General features: G+C 41.2%; 1 protein-coding gene across 1 annotated transcript in view; it reads right to left on the bottom strand.

The window, feature by feature from the left end:
* si:ch211-285f17.1 (sickle tail protein homolog) overlaps positions 1-22,318 on the bottom strand; it is a 123,980-nt gene extending 101,662 nt beyond the window's left edge. The window contains exon 1 of the mRNA XM_037757367.1: positions 21,951-22,318. Within this exon, the coding sequence (XP_037613295.1) occupies positions 21,951-22,020 (70 nt within the window). The 5' untranslated portion in view covers positions 22,021-22,318. The remainder of the gene's footprint in view (positions 1-21,950) is intronic.
* Positions 22,319-22,939: the final 621 nt, after the last annotated feature.

Below are 22,939 nucleotides of genomic sequence, written 5' to 3'. Positions count from 1 at the left end.
TGGTGTACAGTGGGTTTATCAGAGCTTTTTCACTGGAAACATCTGCCTGCCGCAGCTGGAAGCGACATTAATGAGAGTGAACCAAAGCAGTTAACTTGTGGACCATACGACCCGGGTGGTAATTATCTGTGGATTCATCACTATTAGCGACCCCTTTCACAAACACATCATTGTTCAAATAAAAGCATTGATTATAGCAGCTTTAACTACCCAGTGATTGGCTCTTGGTGCGGCAGAATCAACACAAAGGCCAAGTTTACACAGGGCTGGTGGTGGACAACAAGGTTGGGGATTTGGGAAACAACTGGGGGGGGATGGGTGAGCTGTGTACCTCTCTGCTGAGGATTAAGGTTGAGTATGTTTTCCAAGCCCTCGGGGGTTGGTTGTTTCTTTTCCTACATTCCATCTGAGAGCTCCCTCCCAACCATATCATGAGTCATTACTGACTGTAACATTTACTCAATATCAGCCGCTGAATCAGTTACTGAAGGCACACAAGCTCTACAGAAATGTACAACAGTAGCGTTGAGCATGTGGGGACCAGTAGTGCAACAGGTTGAGGTACCCACATAGACTGCATATAAGAAGAGGACATAGTCACCGTGACGTCACCCATTGGTTTGTGGACTACGTTTTTGAAGCCTTGAGTTCGGCATTTTGGCCATGTTGTTGTTTTTTGCAACCAGAAGTGACACGAGAGGGTGAAGCTAAGCACAACCCAATGCTGAATAAGACATTTTCAGGTGACCAAAAAGGTTATAATTAACTTTCATGAACTGAAAAAGCATTGTGAAAGGGTTAAAGTTGTAAGATGAAAACACAGACTAACTACCAGACCGGACAACGCTATCACAAGATAGCCACATCCTAAAGCATACCCCGCTTTATTGTCTATTTGACTCTAAATGGGATCATAACTTACTAAATGAACATCATGCTGTATTGAAGAAGACTTGAAACTAGCGATTGAGAACATAAACTTGTGTTTACAATGTTTACTGAGGGAATAAATCAAGTGTGAAGTAGGGTCATTTTCTCATAAACTTCTATACGATCAGACTTCTTTTTGCAACCAGAGGAGTCGCCCCCTGCTGGCTATTAGAAAGAATGCAAGTTTAAGACACTTCAGCATTGGCTTTACTTTACAAACCCTGAGGTTGCTCACTGGGTGCCCACCATCTGCAAAAAACACAGGTTTGAGACCAGGTTGCAGCTGTCATCCTCCAGGACGCATTACAAATTGGGATAGAAATACCATCAAATAATCTCTTAATCTACTAGAATAGATTTTGTTGATTTTACCTATGGAAAAGCTCATCACTGAGAGGTAAACTTGGTCAAATTTGCTCCGAAGCTACAGTAATACTAACATTTTTCGTCCTAGCCAGCAATCAATATTTCAGACATTTTAGTAGTTCACAGACTCATGAATATGAACATCTGAATCTCTATCTGGAACACATACTGTATCTTTAGTCAACAACAATAAACTGTGCTTTTCCTCTCCAATATGAGTTCCTTTACTCTCCTCTGTAGTTCTAGCTGTTGACTCCCGGGTGAAGAAAAGTGTCTCGAAGGCAGAAAAGGAAGTCTGTAAGACGATGAGACTCGCTGACAGTTGGGACCAATTAGTCTTAACACTCAGCTGCTCCCTGGGGAAAGCCACCCAACATGCCACATTATCTGCTGCATTAAGTCACAGTAAATGCAGCGCTGATCACGGCGGAGCGAGGGGCTGCCACTCAGCCAACAGGTCAGAGGAGACGGCAGCCCAGTCAGGAGAAGCGCTTGTCTCTGCCATTATCATCAACCGTTGCTTAAACAAACAAGATTGATCGAGCTGAGTCTACAGTATTGTTGACTCGCCGGCGCTCTAATTAAACAAAACGACGTGGCTTAAAGTTTTAAAATTGGCACTGTTCCATTTCTAAGTCTCTTACTAAAATTTAAAGGACAATACAACAGCTTTTAGATTCAAACATTCACTACAGACAATTATGATTTTTTGCAAAAACTTACAATAAGTGTTCAAGTTTGATTTCTTACATTTATTCATTTTAATATGTTATCAGCTTCTAAAGACTTGAAGTATGCTCCCAAGTCCAAGAATGATAATCGAAAGCATTACAGAAGCATTCAGTGAGCGCATGTCTCCGCCAAGGCTGCGAGATCATCTACATTGTGATTTTTTTGGCAAAAACATACAATAAGTGTTCAAGTTTGATTTCTTACATTTATTAATTTTAATATTCTATCAGCTTTTAAAGACTTGAAGTATGCTCCCAAGTGCAAGAATTGATAATCAAAAGCATTACAGAGGCATTGAGTGAGCGCATGTCTCCGCCAAGGCTGCAACATCATCTACATTTGTTATTCTAACAATAGAGAATGTTTAGAAATGTTTAGTCTGTGTCTGGTGATAGATAATAATAGGATGACTTTTGTTTTATTGAAGTAAGTAGCTCAAGAAGAGCAAAGAATTACACCCGGTGAGCAACCTCCGGATCTGTTGTACTTTACTCCACCTGCTTGTGTCACTTCTAGTTGCAAAAAACCAACATGGCTATGGCCAAAATGCTGAACTCGAGGTTTCAAAACGGCAGCCCACAAACCAATGGGTGATGTCACTGTGACTACATCCACTTCTTGTATATCCTACAGTCTTTGATTACACCACAACAGGAAATTCATCACTTGATCCCTGGCTCATGGCCTAACTTTCCTCCAAATACAAAAAAAATACAAACACAAACATGACAGAAAGGCAAAAAGTGGATCTTTTTGTAAGGGAAAACGTGAATTTCACTTCTTACACCAACTGCATCTGAAATCTTAACATGTTTTGAGCTTTATCATACACATCAATACTGATAGATTGCAAGACTGTGCTTTAAAGCAACTGCAGCAACGTGAAACAACAAGGTTAAAAAAAGAATTGTGATGGATTATTTATGATGGATTATAGCTGCCTACAATGTAGAAAATCAATCTAAACCACGTATGGTATGGTTTAGAAAACAATTCCCAGTGATATAAAGCATCTAGAATGTGTAGTGAAACACGGGTTAGGACCCTAGATACAGGATCCTCATAAAGTGAGTGTGTTCACATGGAGGAAAAAGTGAAAAATGAAAACTGCTTAAGGCAACAAAGTCATGTCATCTCATTTTAGTGAGCTCCTGTCCCTGGAAATAAGTAGAACCCCTTCTTAGAATGGACCCATAAGAGGATTATTGTAACAGATGCTGAAATAGAAAATGTTTACTTCAAATGTTCTCACAATCCACATGGACGCGAGGCAACAAACAGCAGAAATGATTATGATCAGAGAGTGGATATTGAGTGGTTTTACAGCTGTCAGTGAGAAGGGGTTCTGCATGAATCCCACAGCCTGTGTCATCATGAATATTACGTCCCGTCTCTGGGGCCCCCCTGTGGCCTTATGAATCACTCCTGCTAAAGAGCATTGAGGGTAAAGACCCTCAATAGGACGTGTGAGCATTCACATGCTCAAAACCCCACACACTGTTTGGAAACGTCTACCTCTGAACTCGTATTTTCATCCCAGAGGCGGCGGCGGCTACGCATTAGGCTCACAGCCCTCGTCCTATCAGCATTTTTAGGAGAGTTTAGCTTCTTATCTGGACAGCCTGTCAAGTGTGTTATTGGAGGCAAACTGGATGCTTCTGCCTGAAGTGTATAAAGAGGATGAGAGGGGAGACAAACCACCGCTCCATTCAGACTGATGTAAATAAGAGGCTTCTCCATTCTCTTTATGGCCTATTGATTTTTAGTTCGATGTCTGGCTGCAGACAGAAACAGAGGAGAGAAAGAGGGAGACATAGAAAAAAAGACAGAGAGGAAACAGCAGCAACAAAATCAGTGCCACATTAATGGCTCTGTAACATGTGAATAAATGAGGAAAAACATTTTCCAAACACAAGCTGCACAGTGTGTCATAATGAAATCAGAGCCCCTATGAAGACTGGAACTGTGAGATAATTATATTGTCAGGATTTTTATGGTAATGAATGGATTTTTGTTGTGTTACAGTATACTCGTTTTTCCCCCAATTTAAGTAACCAAAACAGTGAATGTCTGAATAAAAGAGGCTGAAACCTTCCTGTCAGATGTGGTGGGAAAACACAATGAACTTATTCACATGCCGGGTGAACAATATTCTCGTATTACAGTGAAGGAATTATAAGGAGGTGACGTTTCCAAAGTCAAGTCTGGGCTGTTTTTGATTCAGCAGACAAGTGAAAAGGCTGCTTTTGGCACAAATACACAGCCAAAACATTTTTTTTTTCAAACAAGAAAACAGAAAACGGTTAATATATTAAAATAAATGCTGCAGTCTTTCTTCTTTCTTTCTGTAATTTTATCTCCCATCTGTTCATCTTCAGAAATTTGTGGCAAACACAAAAACACAATCACATGCAAGCAAACCGTAAGGAGCTGTTAGATGTTGTTGTTAGCATCATGTCAACAGCTTGAGGAGCTAAAAGAGCCTTTTAGTGACTCATATATTATGGACGAGAAACATTCGTGTTTTCTGCGCTGGAGCAGCTGCAACCTTTGTTTCCTCTTGGCTCTTTCAAAAAAGGGTAGAAGTAAATGTTCAAAATATATGCCATAAAGTCTTGCATGTACTTGACAAAGGAACAGATATCCCTGTGCAGAATTCAAGTCCAGATGCTTGTTAATCTGACAGAATCTTTGCAAAACTGTGATTTGAGCCACTAGAGGGCAGCACTATTAGAAACATGATGGGCAAAAATGAACTTTGGGAATGCTGAAAATACAGATCAAAATATGAAGATGTGACGTGTTTAAACACATTCATAACCAAAATATTTTAATTCCAGCACATACAAATTTGCTGAAACCACAATTTCTTTCTCTTTTTTCTTACCTGTTTTTTTTTTATTTCATACAATTATTTTATTAGTAATCAGCTTAGACGTCTGAGGTCAGGATATCAAAAAAAAGTGAAAAAAACCCCCCAACAAAATAAGATTCTTCTCCAATATACTTTAGATATAGCATGACATTACAAGGACATTACAAGGACGCATTTTTGGCTTTTCGCATGTCATTTGTACGCCACACTACAAAACTATGGTAATAACCGCAGTTACGTTGAGGCAACAAAACCACTTAGTTATGTTCTGGAAAAATGTCATGGTTGGTCTTAAAATTGAGTACGTAGACTATAGTAAAATATGTATGGAAACAACGTAACATAAGTACGGAAAACAGGTCACAAACGTCACTAAAAAACACAACAAATATACAGAAAACACGTATGGAAGCAACAAAACATAGCCTAAGTATGGAAAAAAACGTCACAACTGTCACTAAAAATAAACATCATGTGCCAAATGTGACAAACATCACTAACGTAACAGGTCTAACGGTCTCGAACAACCGTCTCCTGGTTAAAAGTCGCGTGTTTGTTGGACCCTTCCACTTCCATCCCCGCCCACCATAAGCAGTCTTTCTCGCTTTTTATTCTATGTCACCAGCTCTGAGCGTAGCATATTCACGTGGATGCGTTATATTGCAGTCAGCATGGTGTGCAAATGACATGCCAAAAGCAAGAAAGGCGTTGTTATTGCATGCTATAGTGGCACTCATGCGCCTTTTTGTGCAAAAGGGCTGCTTTACTGTGAGAGAACAGACTAAAACATCCTGCTCAAGAATCTGCTGATGATGAACCTTAATGTGGTCAAGCATGAATTCCTCATCTGAAGTAAGTAATGTTTTAAACGGATGACTCCCTTTCCACCATAGAAGCTGCAGAGCGCCGAAATTTATGCTCACAACGGCCATTTCATTTTTGACCTTTAACATGTGAAAATGCCATTTGTCTAAGCGCTCTCAGAGGGATTGTGAATAATCTGTGTGTGTCTGTATCTGCATGTCTGTGTGAACGCACGCTTGCCAAGAAAGTAGATTTTCATTGGAGGTTTTCATGGCTCGAGTCTCTAAATCAAGCTGACAGCTTTCAAATGACATTGCATATTTTCACCGGTGAATATCATTCCACTCAACATCACAAATGCACCAATCATTGCAATTATATCACATGTTGTAAATCACACCGAGTTGAGCCATGTGGAACACATGGTGGGAATTTTACAGTAGCAAAAATATGTCACTCATAGGCAAGGTTTATTGAAAGTATGAACCTCATCCCGATGTATCCAGTGTATTTTAAAACCAGTAATTGATTTCCCCTTTAATCTCTAAATCTTTAAAACCTATGTCTGCACAGGCGAGATAGATTAGGCCAGCCAGCCATGCAGCGATCTACAGATCTTCATTAATGTGGAATTTCTTTCATTCCTCATTGAGCATCTCTTGCGTTACTCCACTGCACAGCAGGGGGCTCGGCCAAGTGCTCGGATGGGAGATGACATATGAATATGAATGCTTTTTCCAAACTCTAAGTCATGAGAACGGTTGTGAGGTTGAGTTTAAAGCGAGTGACAGTGCCATGCGCTCTAGTGGGCAGAAAATAGCTTGGAGTGGGGGGGTTAGAAACTGTTTGGAAAGATAAAAAGATCAAGAAGTAGGAATGAAAAAAGAGGATCTTTAAGCCGGTACTGATATTGATATTTGTGAGTTTAGAACATACAATATCTATTATCTGTTGATAGTCCTTTTTTAAACATATGACATTTTGATAAGGATTCCTTATCCAAATCTTAAAGGAACAGTGTGTAACATTTATATATATATTTATATAATATTATATATTTATTAATAACTATGTTTTCATTAGTGTATAGTCACCTGACAATAGGAATCGTCATGTTTTTGTTTGCTTAGAATGAGTCGTTTATATCTACAAACGGAGCGGGTCATCTTCACGGAGCTGGCACCATGTTTCTACAGTAGCCCAGAACGGACAAACCAAACACTGGCTCTAGATAAGACCATTTGCGTTTTCACGTTTTCGCGTCGTCACCGTAGTTCTCCTACACCAGAGGTCACTAATAGGCAAACCAGGGTCCGGGACCCAGATCCCGTTCTATCCGGACCTGGACCGGTAACCGTTAAACTGTTGAGAATTATTAAATTTTGACGGAGCGTTTCTATTTTAACCGGCGCAGCTTTTCTTACGGCATGAGGGTTAAGCGGCCCAGGAAACTCACAGACCAATTACATGTGTTGTAAATCATCTCACGTGATGCTGCTCATCCAATCAAATCTATGCATAACACACACGCACATACATGGGAAAGATGAGACAAGAGACAATTGGAGAAATAAGTCATTCAGAGAAAAGTAATTTCACATGGCATGCTCTAAGAGAAAAGCAGACAGCAAAAACAGAGCTTTTAATCAAGAATGGAAAGACTCGTACATGTTCATTCTTCCCACAGGCAGTTCAAATATTGCAACATCCTGATCGGTGCTCAAGATAAATCAGACAAAACCAAAATTAAAGGAAATCTCTCAACTGAAATACATTTTCAAATCTCTGCGTGTGCAGCTCCAAAAGTCTCAGTAGTGAATGAGAAGCAGCTACAAGTGAACTGCAGTGACAGCAAACATCAGCATCCATGTCACAGCGCAACAGGAAGTCCTCCAAATGTACACATGAATGCAAGCAGGCAGGCGTACGTACACACACATCTGCACTGCGGCCACACAAACACACACAAGGCTTCAGTCAGCAGCAGAGATCTGCTGAACAGACAGCACGGGCCAGGGCCTGGGCAAACAGGACGGAGATAAGCATCTGACGTTAAAGGGAGACAAAGGGATGGAGACACAAAGAAGGGAACATGAGGGCACTAAATATGAAGCTTGAAAGAGGTGTGATGTAAACATTAGGGCTGTCAAAGTTAACGCGATAATAACGCAAAGTCGTTTTAACGCCACTAATTTCTTTAACGCGGTAATGCAACTTGTGATTTGTAGGTTGTAGCGTGCTCAGTTTTATACTAGCTTGTCGCAAAGGAGGCAAAATAATGCTAGAAACTTATGCTAAATTTTGGCGAGGAAAAACTGGCATGGCCATTTTCAAAGGGGCGCCTTGACCTCTGACCTCAAGATATGTGAATGAAAATGGGTTCTATGGGTACCCACGAGTCTCCCCTTTACAGACATGCCCACTTTATGATAATCACATGCAGTTTTGGGCAAGTCATAGTCAAGTCAGCACACTGACACACTGACAGCTGTTGTTGCCTGTTGGGCTGCAGTTTACCATGTTATGATTTGAGCATATTGTTTTATGCTAAATGCAGTACCTGTGAGGGTTTCTGGATAATATCTGTCATTGTTTTGTGTTGTTAATTGATTTCCAGTAATACATACATACATACATTTGCATAAAGCAAGCATATTTGTCCATTCCCATGTTGATAAGAATATTAAATACTTGACAAATCTCCCTTTAAGGTACATTTTGAACAGATAAAAAATGTGCGAATAATTTGTGATTAACTGCGATTAAATATTTCAATCAATAGACAGCCCTAGTAAAAAATAAATCAGAGCTAAAAAGGCTGTTAATGATAGAGGGGAAGATGCCAGGAATGGATGACGGTCACGGGTGGAGGAACTAGTCTGCAAGATATAAAGCCGTTACGGGTCTGAAGACAAAAGATACTGTACTCCACTTCTCTTCATTAAGCTATATGGCCCAAACGCTCCTACAGGAATAACGAGCTCCAATCTTTATTGCTTTCCTCTATGGCAATAATTAACAGTCCACTTCCTCAGCTAGAAATAGCATTGACTTGGGGGTAATTGTAATAAACTGCACAAGAAATAGCTGAGGGCAATGGTTGACAGCCCGGCCCCATAGGAAACCGAGTGTTATGTGTAATTTTACTGTAGGAGGAGTGTATTCTCATGCCGTAACATCTGCCGTTTATCTACTCAATCTTAGGACCACTTTGGGAAAAAGATAGGGTTTCTGTAAGTGTCATTCAGAAGTGGAAGTTTCCACTACTACTGACGGACAAGAGCACAAGGTCTCGCTTGACACAAGTCAATCACATCCACCAGTGACACTACAGTGGGTCTTTGTTTCCCAGAGTTAATTCGTCAAATATGTCTTTCCAACAGGAAAGGCGCTCTGGCACACATGTTTCTGATTGGCCTTTAATTTCAGATCTTGGGTCAGGGGTTCGTCTGGCCCACCCCTTGTCTAACATCTGCCCTGACCCTTTGCCATGTCGCAGGTTTGTGTACACACGTTTCAGTGTTTGTGTCCAGTCGAGACAGAGCTGGACCCCCTTTGGTGTTTCCTGTGCTGTGTCGCGCTCCCTAAGCACACCTCCCGCTTCCCTAACGTGCTGATGAAAAGACTTCAGAGGCTCCGATTCATCTGGGCTAAGGCCTCCCTTAATGAACTGATGGACTCACTCAGAGACGCTCTGGGTGCCGGAGAGGTTGATTAAAGAACGAAGGGGAGGTAGAGGAAGAAGAGTGGGGGGGAAGGAGAAATGTATAGAAGGGAAGAAGAGGGAGAAAAAAAAATCCTCTCTTGAGGTAGAAGTGGTCCTTCAATCTCTGCTAACCCCTCTGCTCCGAGAGGAAGAAGGAGGGTGGGGGCTTTGGCCAAAAACCCTGGAGTCTGATCCTCATTAAGACACACAAAGAACATCAAAGACCAACCCCGAACCTCTATCAGTCAGGAGCACCCACAATCCCCATGATATTAAAACTCAGTGTCAAGTTCTGAGGCCGGCTCGGGGGGCTCGGGTGACTCGGGGTTTGGGGGGACTTTAAGGTCCCGAAGGTCAGTGGAAAGTTTGAGCTAACTTCTCCTCACCTCAGTGATTGGCTGCTGCTGAATAAGCTTTCTGCTGGAAGGAGACGATGATAACTAGCAGCTGTGGGTAGATAATGGTAACTAGCAGCTGTGAGAAACTGTAAAACATTTAAAGTTGAAAAGACAAGTCCTAAAATTGGAAACATTGTTCAATCAGTTTATTCATTCTTTGTTGTAATGTACTTTAACTTCACTATGAAAAAGTTAAATCAACAACTGTTTAGTGGTATTAGAAGGGTCACTGGTCAGCTTTGCTTTCCAGTCACATTTATTCTCCCACTTTGAAGTTGTATCAGGGTCAGTTCTTCACATGCCACATAATCCTTTCAGCTCCTCCAGTTAAGTTATGTTACTTTAATACAGTGCTAGTGTTAATATAAAGGTGGAACATCTGAGGAACTCTCAGTGACTGTTAAAATAAGCATCAGGGCTGAAGTGCATACAAATCTTTATCATGTCTATTTAAAGTTTTTATCAGAGAAAGGAGGCCCTCAGACAGTTAACCCTAAAATAATGCATGCTGGGAAATATGGTAATACACTTAACAATGTTTCTCAAAAAATATAATTTGGTGAGTTTAGGGAACACTTAATTAAGACTTTACACAACCATGGATTAAAGATGGTATGTTCTTGAAAAAAATAATATTGGATGCCTATATTAAGTATACTATATAAAGCAGCATTCCTTTATTTTTTTTAGTCACTTGGGGGCAGCGTAACAAGCTGTAAACACAACACTAACATGGGGCTGCCACCTTAAGTCGTTGAGTCGAATCATCGTCAGTGACCCCTCAGTCGACCCCTCAGTCGACTTGAAATTCGAGAGGCTTGATCTATGAAGAACTTTGTGCTCTTGTAAACAAATTAGTCATAAACACATTGGGTGTATAGATGTGAATGGTGATGACTCAGCAAAAAAGTCACACCCAAGCATAGTAAACGAGACAGGGTCTGTGTTTCAACACAGGTCGGGTGGCTGGAGCCCCGAGCCAACTTCCCCCTGGGACTTTCCAAGCCGAGTGCCAGTCACGCCAATGCCAATATCACATTATGAAGTCATTGTGGCAAACAGTTGCTTAATCCTATTGTTGTTATAATTCTCAGAGGCTTCGTCACTATGAGTGATGCCCTTCACTTTACACATTAAGATGAAAATATTGATTAGTGCAGCTTTAAGTTAAAGACAAAAGATCAGTTGGTTTCACTTATAAAAAGTATTTTTTTTTATAGTGAAGGATGATCTAACAGTGATTTTACTAGCTAACATTATGTGAAAAAAGGTAGTCCTTTGAGAGCAAACCACAGAATGACCAACCAGGAGAAAGAAGAAACCTCAAAATCAAGTAAATCCCGTCTCAGTTTTGTGGAGCTATAAGTCCTCTTCTCACCCCGGAGCTGATTAGCTCAGACTGTCAACTCTCTGTACAAATGGTGTCTTAACCTTTTCTCAAGAGAGGGATTTAGGAAACTATGAGAAGTGCACACCTTAGGCTACGTCTTCAGGAGAATATAAGTATACATTCCACCCTGGTGGTCCAAAGCGTACAGCTGGGCAGACTCAGGTCTCACCGACGGAGCTGTTTCTATCACAGACGCAGCAGGCATCAAACACACCGATAGCTGCTCTTTCATCTGGCCGTGCTGGGACATGAACCCCCCAAAAAGAAGGCTTGAAACACCCAGAAGGCTTGAGAGTTGGCAAAGTGCACAAACATTCAATAAACTTCAGATCCATGCGTGATGCTCGTATGTAAACACATGCATCTGTGTATCATTATAAGTTTACAAGCAGTTATGCTGTGGTTAGAAGCGATGGTTCGAACAGAGGACAGCAGACAAAAACCCACGCTTTAATTCATCCTGCTTAACAAAATGAAATGTCAAAAATATCATCTAGCCGTTGTTTTAGTCACTTTGCTCGAGAATTATTCGCAAGATAAGCACAATGAATCAAAACAGAAGACTACAAAAAGCACACAGCGTAGCATCTGGAGGTTGGGAGCACCAAAGTATGTTTTCGGCTGACTAACGGAGCCATTGAAAGGGAGAAGCAGCGAGTAAAGGACCTTGCTGACCTTGCCAAAAGGTCCGATGATTGTCCCCTCTTTAGACGGCCGGGCTCGGCCATTAAATCTCTTACACAACTGCTGGCCTTTGCAGCGGCTCCTGACAGCCAAGTCTGCATCATCGTTCAGCTTCACATACATAACAGAGAGGCGGCACATCATATTTGATTGTTAAATATCACCTCCTCTACCACAGCAGCTGTAAGAGCTCTGATAAGCTAAAGTGAAAGGCTGCAAAGGGCCGAGGAAGTAGATGATGTGGTAAAAGTTAGCTGGCAGTAATCATTATAAAGTATAGACTTTTTCATTTCTAATTGGTGACATTTCTGCAAAATGAAAATGAAAAAGATTTCTGTAGTCTTCAAATCAAGAAGATTGACCTATAGAGAACGACTGGATTTAAATGTGGTAGGTGGCTCAACATAATAGGAAATGCTCTTAATTAAAAAAATCCATTGTCTTCAGATTACAGTTCGGATCAAAAGGATCAACAGCCATTTGCTGATGCCAGCACTGCACTTATTGGCATGCTGGTATTTCAGAGACTTTCCAGGGAGTAAAGTGGATTAGCCCAACTTGACCTGCAAATTCACAGGAAGTGCCAAAGAACTCACTGCACACAGCAATGCCTATATTCATTTCCTCATTTTTCATGTAAAGAATGTTGCTGATAACGTTTTTTATTAATGCTGATGAAGCAATAGGTCGCCGCTTGTTCTGCTGCTGCCACTCACTTTCCTCTCTTATCATCAAAAACAGGAGTTGGAACGGATAATTTCTGTGTGACTGCAGCAGCTGAAGGTGCTCTGGAAGAAAAAAGTCGCTGCTAAAACGGCAATCAAAAAACTTCTCAGCACTTTCGAGATGTATGTTTTCCTCCCACAGCCCCCTCGCTGCGACCGCACCCAATCAGTGGCGTCCCGTTCCAGTTATAAACACCCACTTGTATCCTCCGCACTAAACCTCCCATTTATCACATTGACAGGAGCGGCTTGCGGTTATTGACTGGGAGTGGATTCTGTTCCCATCCACAAGCTCACTTATCACATTAAATACTGAGGCAAAATGTTGGGAATGTTAAATGAGTGGCGTCAGACGGCTTGTTTTTAGCTAAGTGAGTGTGAATTACTTGAAATCAGGAGGAGTTTATCAGCTACAGTGCTGAGAAAATGTGCACAGGCGTTTGTGTTTTCGGTTTCTCTCACACCTCTGTCAGTTATGTTGAAATAATTGTCTTGGGTGTCTTGGTTTGTACGGATCATGTGTCTCTAAGCAACACTTCACACTAAATATTATTGGATGTTAAAACAACTTAAAGACACACACACAGACACACACAGAGGCAGATGTTGCAATGGTTGTATACATTTCTTACAACTTAAAAGGAATAGTTTGTTGTCTCCGGATAATAGATACAATTACATGTACGGTATTCTGTTGGGTAAAATACTCGTATTCAAAGCTAAATTAAGAACTACTTTGAATCATCTAAGTTTCCTAAAAAAAATACATTGCAAAGCTAATTTCTGTTGGAAGATATAATTGCTATACAACATGAAATGGGAAAAAGATGCTCTAGTGAAGAGTGAGACAATATAAAACACTAAATACCTGTCATATACAGTATATTTTTCAGTTTCTAAATGTATCGATACTGTCAACCTAATTATTTAAAATACTGAAGGGATCCTATTAATTTTATTTTGTCTGTTGTTAATACATTTTTCTTTTCCTTTTGTCCAAGTATTTTTCTTATTTTGTTTCTCTTTTTGGGAGGTTATATTGTCATGTCATCATATTGTCATGTTTTATGTGTATTTTTGCCTGTATCAAATTAAAAAAGGAGAAAAAAAAAAAAATATATATATATATATATATATAAAATATGCTTTCTTGTCAAGAGTCTTGTTGTCACCAGGCAGGCTGTTCTCATTGATCATTCGTAGATATATAAGTAAATATAAGTATAATGAGCGACAGTAGGCGTGTAGGCGACCGGTGTTCGTCCTCCGTATGAAACCAGAAGTCAACATTGATTTATTTGTCACTCAACTTCCGTACTGAATTTACGCCGCTTCCAGAGTTATTTTAACCCAAATCCCGATCTTTTCCTGAACCTAACTAAGTCGTTTTGTTGTCTAAACCTAACCAAGTTGTTTCTGTCTTTTCAGTTTTCTTTCAGCTAAGCTAAGCTAACTGGCTGCTGGCTGTAGCCACATATTTACCATGCAGATATAAAAGTGGTATCGATCTTCTCATCTCATCAAATGCGGTTAAAGATGCTTCGTCTTTCACGATGATAACAATGAGTTCTGCAGACACAGAACTTCTTTTGTCTAAGTGTGTGTGTGTGTGTGTGTGCGTGTGTGTGTGTGTGTTTGTCTAGGCCGACCTCTGTGGCAGTGACCCAGATCTTTTGATTGATTTGTAAAGTCATTAAAATCTCAGCTGGCGAATAAAAAGACTCGATGTCGTCAGCATGGAGTTTGAAGATAAGCTTAAGATAAACCTAATTATCAGGTACCCACACACACACACACACACACACACACACACACACACTTAATATTAAGCATCAGCGCACAACCTCACTCACATAAACACTGCCTCATTTTCTCCCCCACAAATCCATTTGATATTTTCCTTTGAACATGACCTCGCTGCAGCATCAAAGGAGAGGCTATTTGACTTCTCACTCATCTGTGTCCAAGTCAATTTTTTGTTCCCGTTGCTGCTTTAAAAAAAATACAATGTGATCGGGGCTGGCATCACGCGTCATTAGCGCTCGAGGAGAGCATGCAGAGAATGTTATTATTACACCCGGTATCCCAACAGCACAGAAATACAGCCAGATTGTCTCTAATCACCAATAAAGAAGAGCCGATATTTCAAGACCGCTGCTCAGGGCGGATGAATGACAACTGCACGGAGAGCTGTGGCACCCGTTGGGAGTCATCAGCGTACATTCCCATCTGTGTATTATCAGGCCTTGGATCCTTCCAGATTTAAGAGGACTATAAACAAGATAGAAGTGTTTGTTTACTCCTCAGCTGATTCCACAGGCGGCAAAAGAGCGGCGGTGGGAATGACAATGCTGTGAGTGAGTTTTACTCAGCTGCAGCAGCCAATAAGAAGTTTTAAATGCCAGGCGCTGAGAGGCCCGCGCGTTGCTGCCGAACAGGTGAACTTCATTATCTCCCCATTCGTCACATAACAGGTGGTGAAGTTTTGCACTGACATCATGCGCTGCTTTAGTTTCTACTGCAGTTTTGAGAAAACTACAGATACTTCATCAAGTCCTCTTCAGGAAGGAGCTCATGGTGGGGGAATCAATTAGAAAAAAAACGGAATAAAAAGGAGGAAAACATCTGGTTCCTCTCGACATAGCACGGGCATCCCGCAGCTGAAGAGACAAGAGAAGTCATGAGAGGGTGGATAACTCATTAGGCACGCAAAGTTTCATGATGCATAGGCATTCAGTGCGACACAGATGATGATGAGTCAACCAGGAGTAATTCTAGCCACAAGATCCTCTGCAGTATCTCACACTCTTTTTCTTTTCTGGTCTTTGACTTCCTTTCTCAAGAGCGACCTTTATGTTAACTCTCCTTTCTCACAAACGCTTGATGACGGAACAAAATGTCACAAGTCAGAAGGCAATGGGTTTTTTTTTTCCCAAAGAGAAACAGAGCGCTTTCACTCGCGAGTATGTAACATTAGAGCCGGATATAGTGAATAAAGGGCCCGCAAAGATATGAAAAGGTCAGCAGAAAATGGGAGAAATGTGAGAGTGCCGGAGATTAAACACACACTAATATATTTTAAAAGATGGCCCTACAGTATGTTAGGCTCTACGGAAATGTCTGGTAAGCCTTTTGATCTCTATTTTCACTGTCATAAATGACCTTTACAGCACAATAGTCTCAATAAATTCAAAGGATAATAATGAAGCAACACTAGCTTCAATGAATATGTATGAAAGATAAAAGAAATATTGGTAAGCTTATTGCTTTGTGATTCACCACAGTCTCACGCCTGAAAGTATGCGCAGTATTCGAGCAACAAAAAACAAAAGCGGATATCAACTCAAGGTTACTGCCTTTTATCAGAGAGCGACATCCCCAGTTAAAGCTAGAAAAACAACAGTGAATTACTCCTGGGCACAGAAGGCCACAGCGCACCCTTAAATCTTTGTGTTTTACACTCTAAGGGAACTTAAGAGCCCTTAAGGGACAGGCTTTTAATCCGCTGTGAAAACAGCTGTTTAGCATCTCAGGGGTTTGACTATTTCCAGAGGGATCATCTCAAGTGCCTATCCAATGTGATCAGCATCTTCAACGACACAGACAGCGTACCAAGCGTGGCATTTCACACCTCACCCCAGCGGACAGCAACTCACTAAAAAGATTACATTAATAGCAGTGAGTGAGCTATGTATAGAAAACATGTCTTAGGAAATTAAGGCCATGCTTTATCCTCACCTTCACGACTATTTTTGATTTGTTTTCGCAGAGAAGTATAAGCTGTGGAGACAGCAGCCGCCCCTGGTTGCTAAAGCTCGACACTGGCACAGACATCACGTGCATTCCTGGGCTGCTGGTGAAGAAGCACATTCTGTGATTATCATTCAAACGCAGCATTCGCCATTTCCACGAATATAGGGACTGCGAGTGTGATAGCATGCAGCCGGGTTTATTGTTTCTCCTGGACATCCTGACAAAGGGACACTGATAAGTGATTACAGCGACGTAGTCTTAACAAGTGCAATCTCAACCACAAAGTGTTACTGGGCTAATGGAGCCAGCAGCACTGCAAGGTCTCCCATTTATTATGATAGACTGGTTTGTTTTGACCCTTTTTTATATATGCTGTAAGTCAAATTCTTAGGGCCACTAACAAATAATGTGTTATTTTAGAGCTGCTCATTAAAGTAAGGTCAGGCAATGTATTGCATTTGAATATGCAAATACCCTTTTAATACACCCAAGATACCAACCAGCTGTGTTAATGGTAAAGCTTCAATCTGTCATTTTTCACACGTTCAAGCTAAAGCAGAGTACGGCTGTCCTCGACCAAAAAAAAAATCTTATTTGACCAACACTCGTCTAATCGATTAGTTGATTTAATCGACAGATCTGTAAAACTGAGTTTCTCAACAAAGAATCACACAAAAGCACCACTTTAAATCTTAAATCATAAATTTCTTGGAAATAAGTCATTCAGCATGAAAAAAGCATACAAAATGAATAATCAACTAAAGAAATATTAATCAAGTAAGACCAAAACAACCGACTAATTGACTAAGCAGGGGCAGCCTTAAAGCAGAGCATATGTGTCGCACACCTGTTTGAGCTGCTTGTTGTTGGTGATGTGCAGTGGATATATTGTCATCACCAATAACATGCGTGCAAATATCTAATTTACTGTGGTGATGATGAGGTAAGAGGGCACTAGAGTTGTTTACTGGACAGGTGTGACCCGACACTCCCAGTCAACCACACTTCTCAATACCACCCAGTATGTTTGGAATCCGATACCTACCACAGTGAATGTGTGGGTTTTAGTGTTTAAACATATGATATGTATGGTCACATTAACCATAAGGTTGTGAACTGAGTTGCATATCATATAACTGCAACATCCGCGGTTAAATTCCAGGACATGGCCTTTGTTGTATATCAACAAATTAATAGATTGTTTGGTCTATAAAATGTAAGAAAATAGTGACATGTCCATAACAATTTCCTAAAACTCAAGGTGACATCTTTAAATAGCTTGTTTTGTCTGACCCAAAGTTCATAACCCAGTTGCATATTTACTATCACATAAGAGTAGAGGTCGACCGTTTAATCGGTGCCGATAGGACGTTTTACAAATTAGCGTTGTCGGTAGAACTGGGCTCCGATAGTAGCTGATGGCTGCGAGGCTGCCACAAATCATGCAGGGATGTACATCACCGTTTTGCATGGAGCTTCCATTCACATACTGAGGGCCACTTTTACTGAAAATATATGTGCATGTGATTAACTTCTGATCATAATCTACACAACTGTCAAAGACCCCATGAAATGACACTCGCACTTCGTGACTGGGAGAGGGGGGGGAAGCGTGGGCACTCAGTGCACTCCGGCCATAAATGCATGGCAGACTTTAAATTACATTTTAGATATTTATTATATAGATAATTTGAGATATTTTCTCAGAAAGCAATTCTCCACTCCATGAAAAAAAAATTGGCTATCGGCTTTTTCTGGCTCCAAGCTATTGTTATTATATCGGCCTTTAAAAATCAACTATCGTTCAACCTCTACATATGAGAGAAAAAAGAAACGCAGCAAATCCTTACAATTAGGAAGCTGGAACTAGGTGACGTTTGGCAGCAGATAAATTACTTTGAAAAAAACATTTTTTTCTGTTGATTGACTGATCAGTTCATCGACTGCTCGTTTCATCTGTAATTAAACTGGCATCATATCTAGTCCCAGCCCGTTCTCATTCCTTGGGCGTCAAATACCGAGGCTTTGTCACGGCCATCGGTGCGTGGTACCGCCGCACAGGGCCCCCCTTAGCGCCGGTATGAGACACACTGCGCTTTCCATTCACTACAATGTAAACCCATCTGCGGCAACAGTAAACGCTCAGAGAAAGTGCGCCGGTAGTGACTGTGGTGACGTAGTTTAAAGAGCGAAAAGACAAACTAAGGGCGAACGGGCTGGAGGGGACAAACACAAGGCTTTCATACAGGAGACCTGAGCTGATCGTGTCCCGTGCGTTAAGTTTGACGTTCACTTTACAATCAGCTGTCGTTCGTGTCCCGTGTTCACAATGTTCAGTTTCATTTTCACTTCACAAACATAGTATGTTTAAGCCCAACCATGTAGGTTTTTCTTAAACCTACCTAAGTGGTTTTGATGAAACTTAAAGTGACGCCAACGGGGCGTGACAAAGCGGCAGTATCTAGTCCTCTTGGGTGTTAATTATCAATCTTTGAAGTAATAACATAATTTCATACATAGAAAACGCATGTGTATTATGGGGCAAAGTGGCGTTCCCACAGTGATGTGACACAGATGGCTCTTGAAAGGGAGTCGTCGTGGGATGACAGAAAATTTGGACTCACAACAAGTCTATTTGATTAAACTGGCTTGTGGACAAAGAGACATGACGGAGTTGAATTAATGGAGAAACAACGTCAGTTAACAGAACTTTCTTGGCAGAGAGCAAACTTTAAACTGTTTCCTTTAAAGATAAAGTTAGTGATTGAGTTAGATGTTGAAGAGCTACACCCTCTCTTCATGAGAATTGCTACCAGACTGATGGGAACAGAGAAGGCGATATCTGCTGCCATTCAATCAAGGCTGCACATCCTTCTCCAGCCAAGAACTGTTGACATAATCTTCATATGTCATCACTGGAAACCTGAGATGATAAACATCATGGCTGAGAGTGCAGCTGTTCGGGATGTAAAGCAGCTTACTGAGACACATATCACTGTTTTACTCATTCAATGTGCAGCTCTATAGACTCTATAATGAAGCCTGTATTCACCTCTCTATTAGAAGGGTCAACCTTTCACAGACATGTTAGCAACAACTAAGAAAACGGGCACTATTATTCACACCGTCTCTCTCTGTAATTCTACAAAAACAGCTTTTAATGCAGACTGAAAGGAGAAAGGTTAAAGTAATAATGTTACACTTAAATCTAATTCTCCTCCTTTTGCTGCCACGCAACTGACACAACACAAGATTAGACAAATAACCTGTTCATGAAAGCCGTTACTAGGGCTTTCCTGGGAAACGTCCTTTGGCACACACTAATTAATGTGTTTTTCCCTGCCAGAGGTTGGCGGTTAGCACGAGCAGCGACAGCCACCACAGATAAATAGGCAGAAAAGAGTACCACAGCTATAAATGTTAACTTTATCACTGTAAAATAACCTGAAAAGGCTGTCACAGTACTTCCCATTGTTTGAGACGGAAGACACAACAATGCAACGTATCCTCATTCCTCATACAACGGTTCATAAGATTTCTTACGAAAAGTTATTCCTCATTTGTCCAGCAACACGTGACGCACATGTCAATTTCCACTCCAGTCTTTTCAAAATAAAACGACTTAGTTAGGTTTGGGCAACAAAACAAATTAGTTTAGGAAAAGATCGTGGTTTTGGTTAAAATAACACCGGAAGTGGCGTAACTTAAGTTGTACGAACACCGCTCTCCTGTGCGAATGTCCGATGTTTTTTGACCAACCCATCCACCCCGACTTCCTCCCTACTCTGTGTTTATACTTCCTGATTCACAAATACATGGATTACATACTAACTGATTTTGTGGGCTATATAACCAAATTACAGTGCATTACTGTTCATAGGTATAGCTATGAACGATGTCTCTTCAAAAATGTCAAAAACATAGATGTTGCAGGTTTAACTCGAGTAAAATGAACAGAGCGGCGCTCCATCAGAGCTGCTTTGACCTAAAAACGACTCACATCTGTTGTAGTATTCCCTCTAGGTGACGCCAACATCATTAGCTGTTATAGCAGTCTGAAAATGAATGGAGGAGCCACTGTTCTGCTGCTAGGTACTATTTGTATTTCATGTGTTTAATACAATGAGTATTGGCTTGGCCACCTATCTTGACCACCTATTTCTGAGAGGACAATAACGCCAGTGAGGTAATGCATGTGAGAGTGATGCGTGTGTTTGTTTGTTTGCGAGTGTGTACATAAGAGAGAGAGAGAGAGAGAGAGAGAAAGAGAAGAGGCTGAAACTTGACCCCACTGTCACTTGCATCTGGACAGCAGGAGAAACAGACAGGCTGAGTCAGAATGAGTGGTTTGCTGCTGAAGCTGCCGTTCTGTCCCTCCACACACCACAACCCAGCATACAACCTGAGCTTGACCTGAACATAACATCAGCACTTTTCACTCTGCTGCCCACATGTTAGTGGCAAAACCCCAAAGAAAACACATCAGACTGACAGAACAGCTGCCAATATACGTATACATGTGTCACAAACGTGCCCATGTTGCTGTCATGGAACCAGAGTGTGCTGTGGATGCACCTCTGGAGGGCTTTGCAGCAAACTGCCAATTTTCCATTGCGTCCTCGCTCACGTGTCCTGTCATTCAACCTGTCACCATGGAGATGAGCTCAGCTTCTCTGTGTCTCGTGCCATAGTAATGCATACACTGCAGCAACACAGCAGCAGCTGACTCTCTGTCGCACCTCACATGAAATCACATCTTTACACCCCTTCACTTGTGCACAAAAGCCCTGAACGCGTTATAACAGCCTCTAATGCGTTATATACTTCCAGACTGCGTGGGATGCAGTGAAGTGGTCACTAAATGCATCTCAAGGTGAGCGTCACCTTACTGAGACAGAGCATGGGGAGTGTGAGGGTAAAAAGTTAGCAGCAGCACGTTAAAGGGCAACTGCCACTTCAGATAAGTGTAGTAAGAGGTGGAGTGGATGGGATCACAGCACTGATGGAGATGCAGGGTGCATCACAGGTCAGGGGTCATCACAACCTCCACAAACTGGTCACGCACAGGGAACACATACGACCAGCAACATACATTTAAGTATATGTCTGAATTATTGCATTTCGTCAGACATGAGATGGCAAATAAGTTTTGCATGAAAATGGGAAGATATGATGATATTTTTGGCATGTAGAGAACTATAATCATAATTTAACATGTAAATCCAGAGGACAGATTGGTAATTTTGTAATGTATGAATAATGGTGATATGTTTTGTTTTTTTGTCTGATGGATCTTACTTGTCTGTCTGTTTATGGTAACAGTATGTCTATTGTATGTGTACTTTTTCTCAAACTGAGCTGCCTATGGATGCAAAATGAATTTCAGTGACAATAAAGTTGTATCGTATGAATGAAAAAGGAAGGAAACATACTGATTCCACCTCTTCTTGACTCACATCCTGTATCACTACAAAACTTACTATGAAATTCTTGACATTGGTTGCCCTTATAATAAGCCAAAAAAACTCCTTTTCCACATGCATAACTGGTGAAATGAAGGTCAGAAGAGATCACTAATGTTCCTTACTGTGAATTTTGGGACTTCCTTTGTGCTCACTCGGAGGAAGGTCCGCGAACTGCACCCGGTGTCCCGACATGGTCCAACACACCACCTCTCTCTCAGGTCAGAACCGACTAGGATCTCTGCTCTCCGGGTTTGTTGTTTCAAAGTATCCGGTAAACTTCCATCGAGGTGACCGCGTCCCTCGTGCGTTTTTACGCGTGGGAATCATCCACAGACAGACGGACACCGGTGGGGAGGTGTGGGGGAGTGTCAGTCAGTGACTTTCTGCTCCTGGTGTGCTTCTCTCTCTCCCTCTCTCTCTGTGCTGCTGACTGTGTGCCAGTACTGCGGTGAAGCAGGCAGCTGCTCAGGTCCACTCTCACCTGCCCTCTGCTCCGTCTGCTCCATCCATCCATACATCCACACTCTGGAGCAGGAACAGTCTCTCTCTCTCTCCTCTTGCATTACATTGAAACTTTTTTTTTTTTTTTTTTTTTTTACCCCTAATGTCCACATGACTGCAGGGTTACGTCATCACTGTAAAGCTTTTCAGGAAAAAAAACAAACATACATAATCATAAAGTTTTAAAGCTGAATATATAGGGATATTTCATGAATATATAAGAGCCTATTGGACCACGTGGGAAATAGAGGTACCTAAATCAGGAAGTCGACACAAAGTTAATTGTGCGACTAATTAATGAGTTAAAACTAAAAATCCACAATTCCCCCTTATTGTATATTACTAGAAACATTCCACTTCTTGTTTTTTTAAGAGTCAGAGCTCTGTTAAGCCTGTTTGCTCAATGCAGTAGGTCCTATAATCCCACGTTGTAATCACACATTCCTTTAATAATAAAGTAATTTAGTCGAAATGCATGTGGGGGTCTGCGACGCCACCTAGTGGAGGAAAAGTGCAGATGGCATCCTAGATAGGGTTAGAAAAGAGGTGGACAAAAGACCACACAAGAACAATATAATGCAGTCTGGCAACAGCTGTTGCACAAACTGCT

This window comes from Sebastes umbrosus, chromosome 21 (assembly GCF_015220745.1).
Source record: "Sebastes umbrosus isolate fSebUmb1 chromosome 21, fSebUmb1.pri, whole genome shotgun sequence".
NCBI lineage: Eukaryota > Metazoa > Chordata > Actinopteri > Perciformes > Sebastidae > Sebastes > Sebastes umbrosus.
The sequence above is the reverse complement of the archived record's forward strand: the minus strand, read 5'-3'. Positions and strand labels throughout refer to the sequence as shown.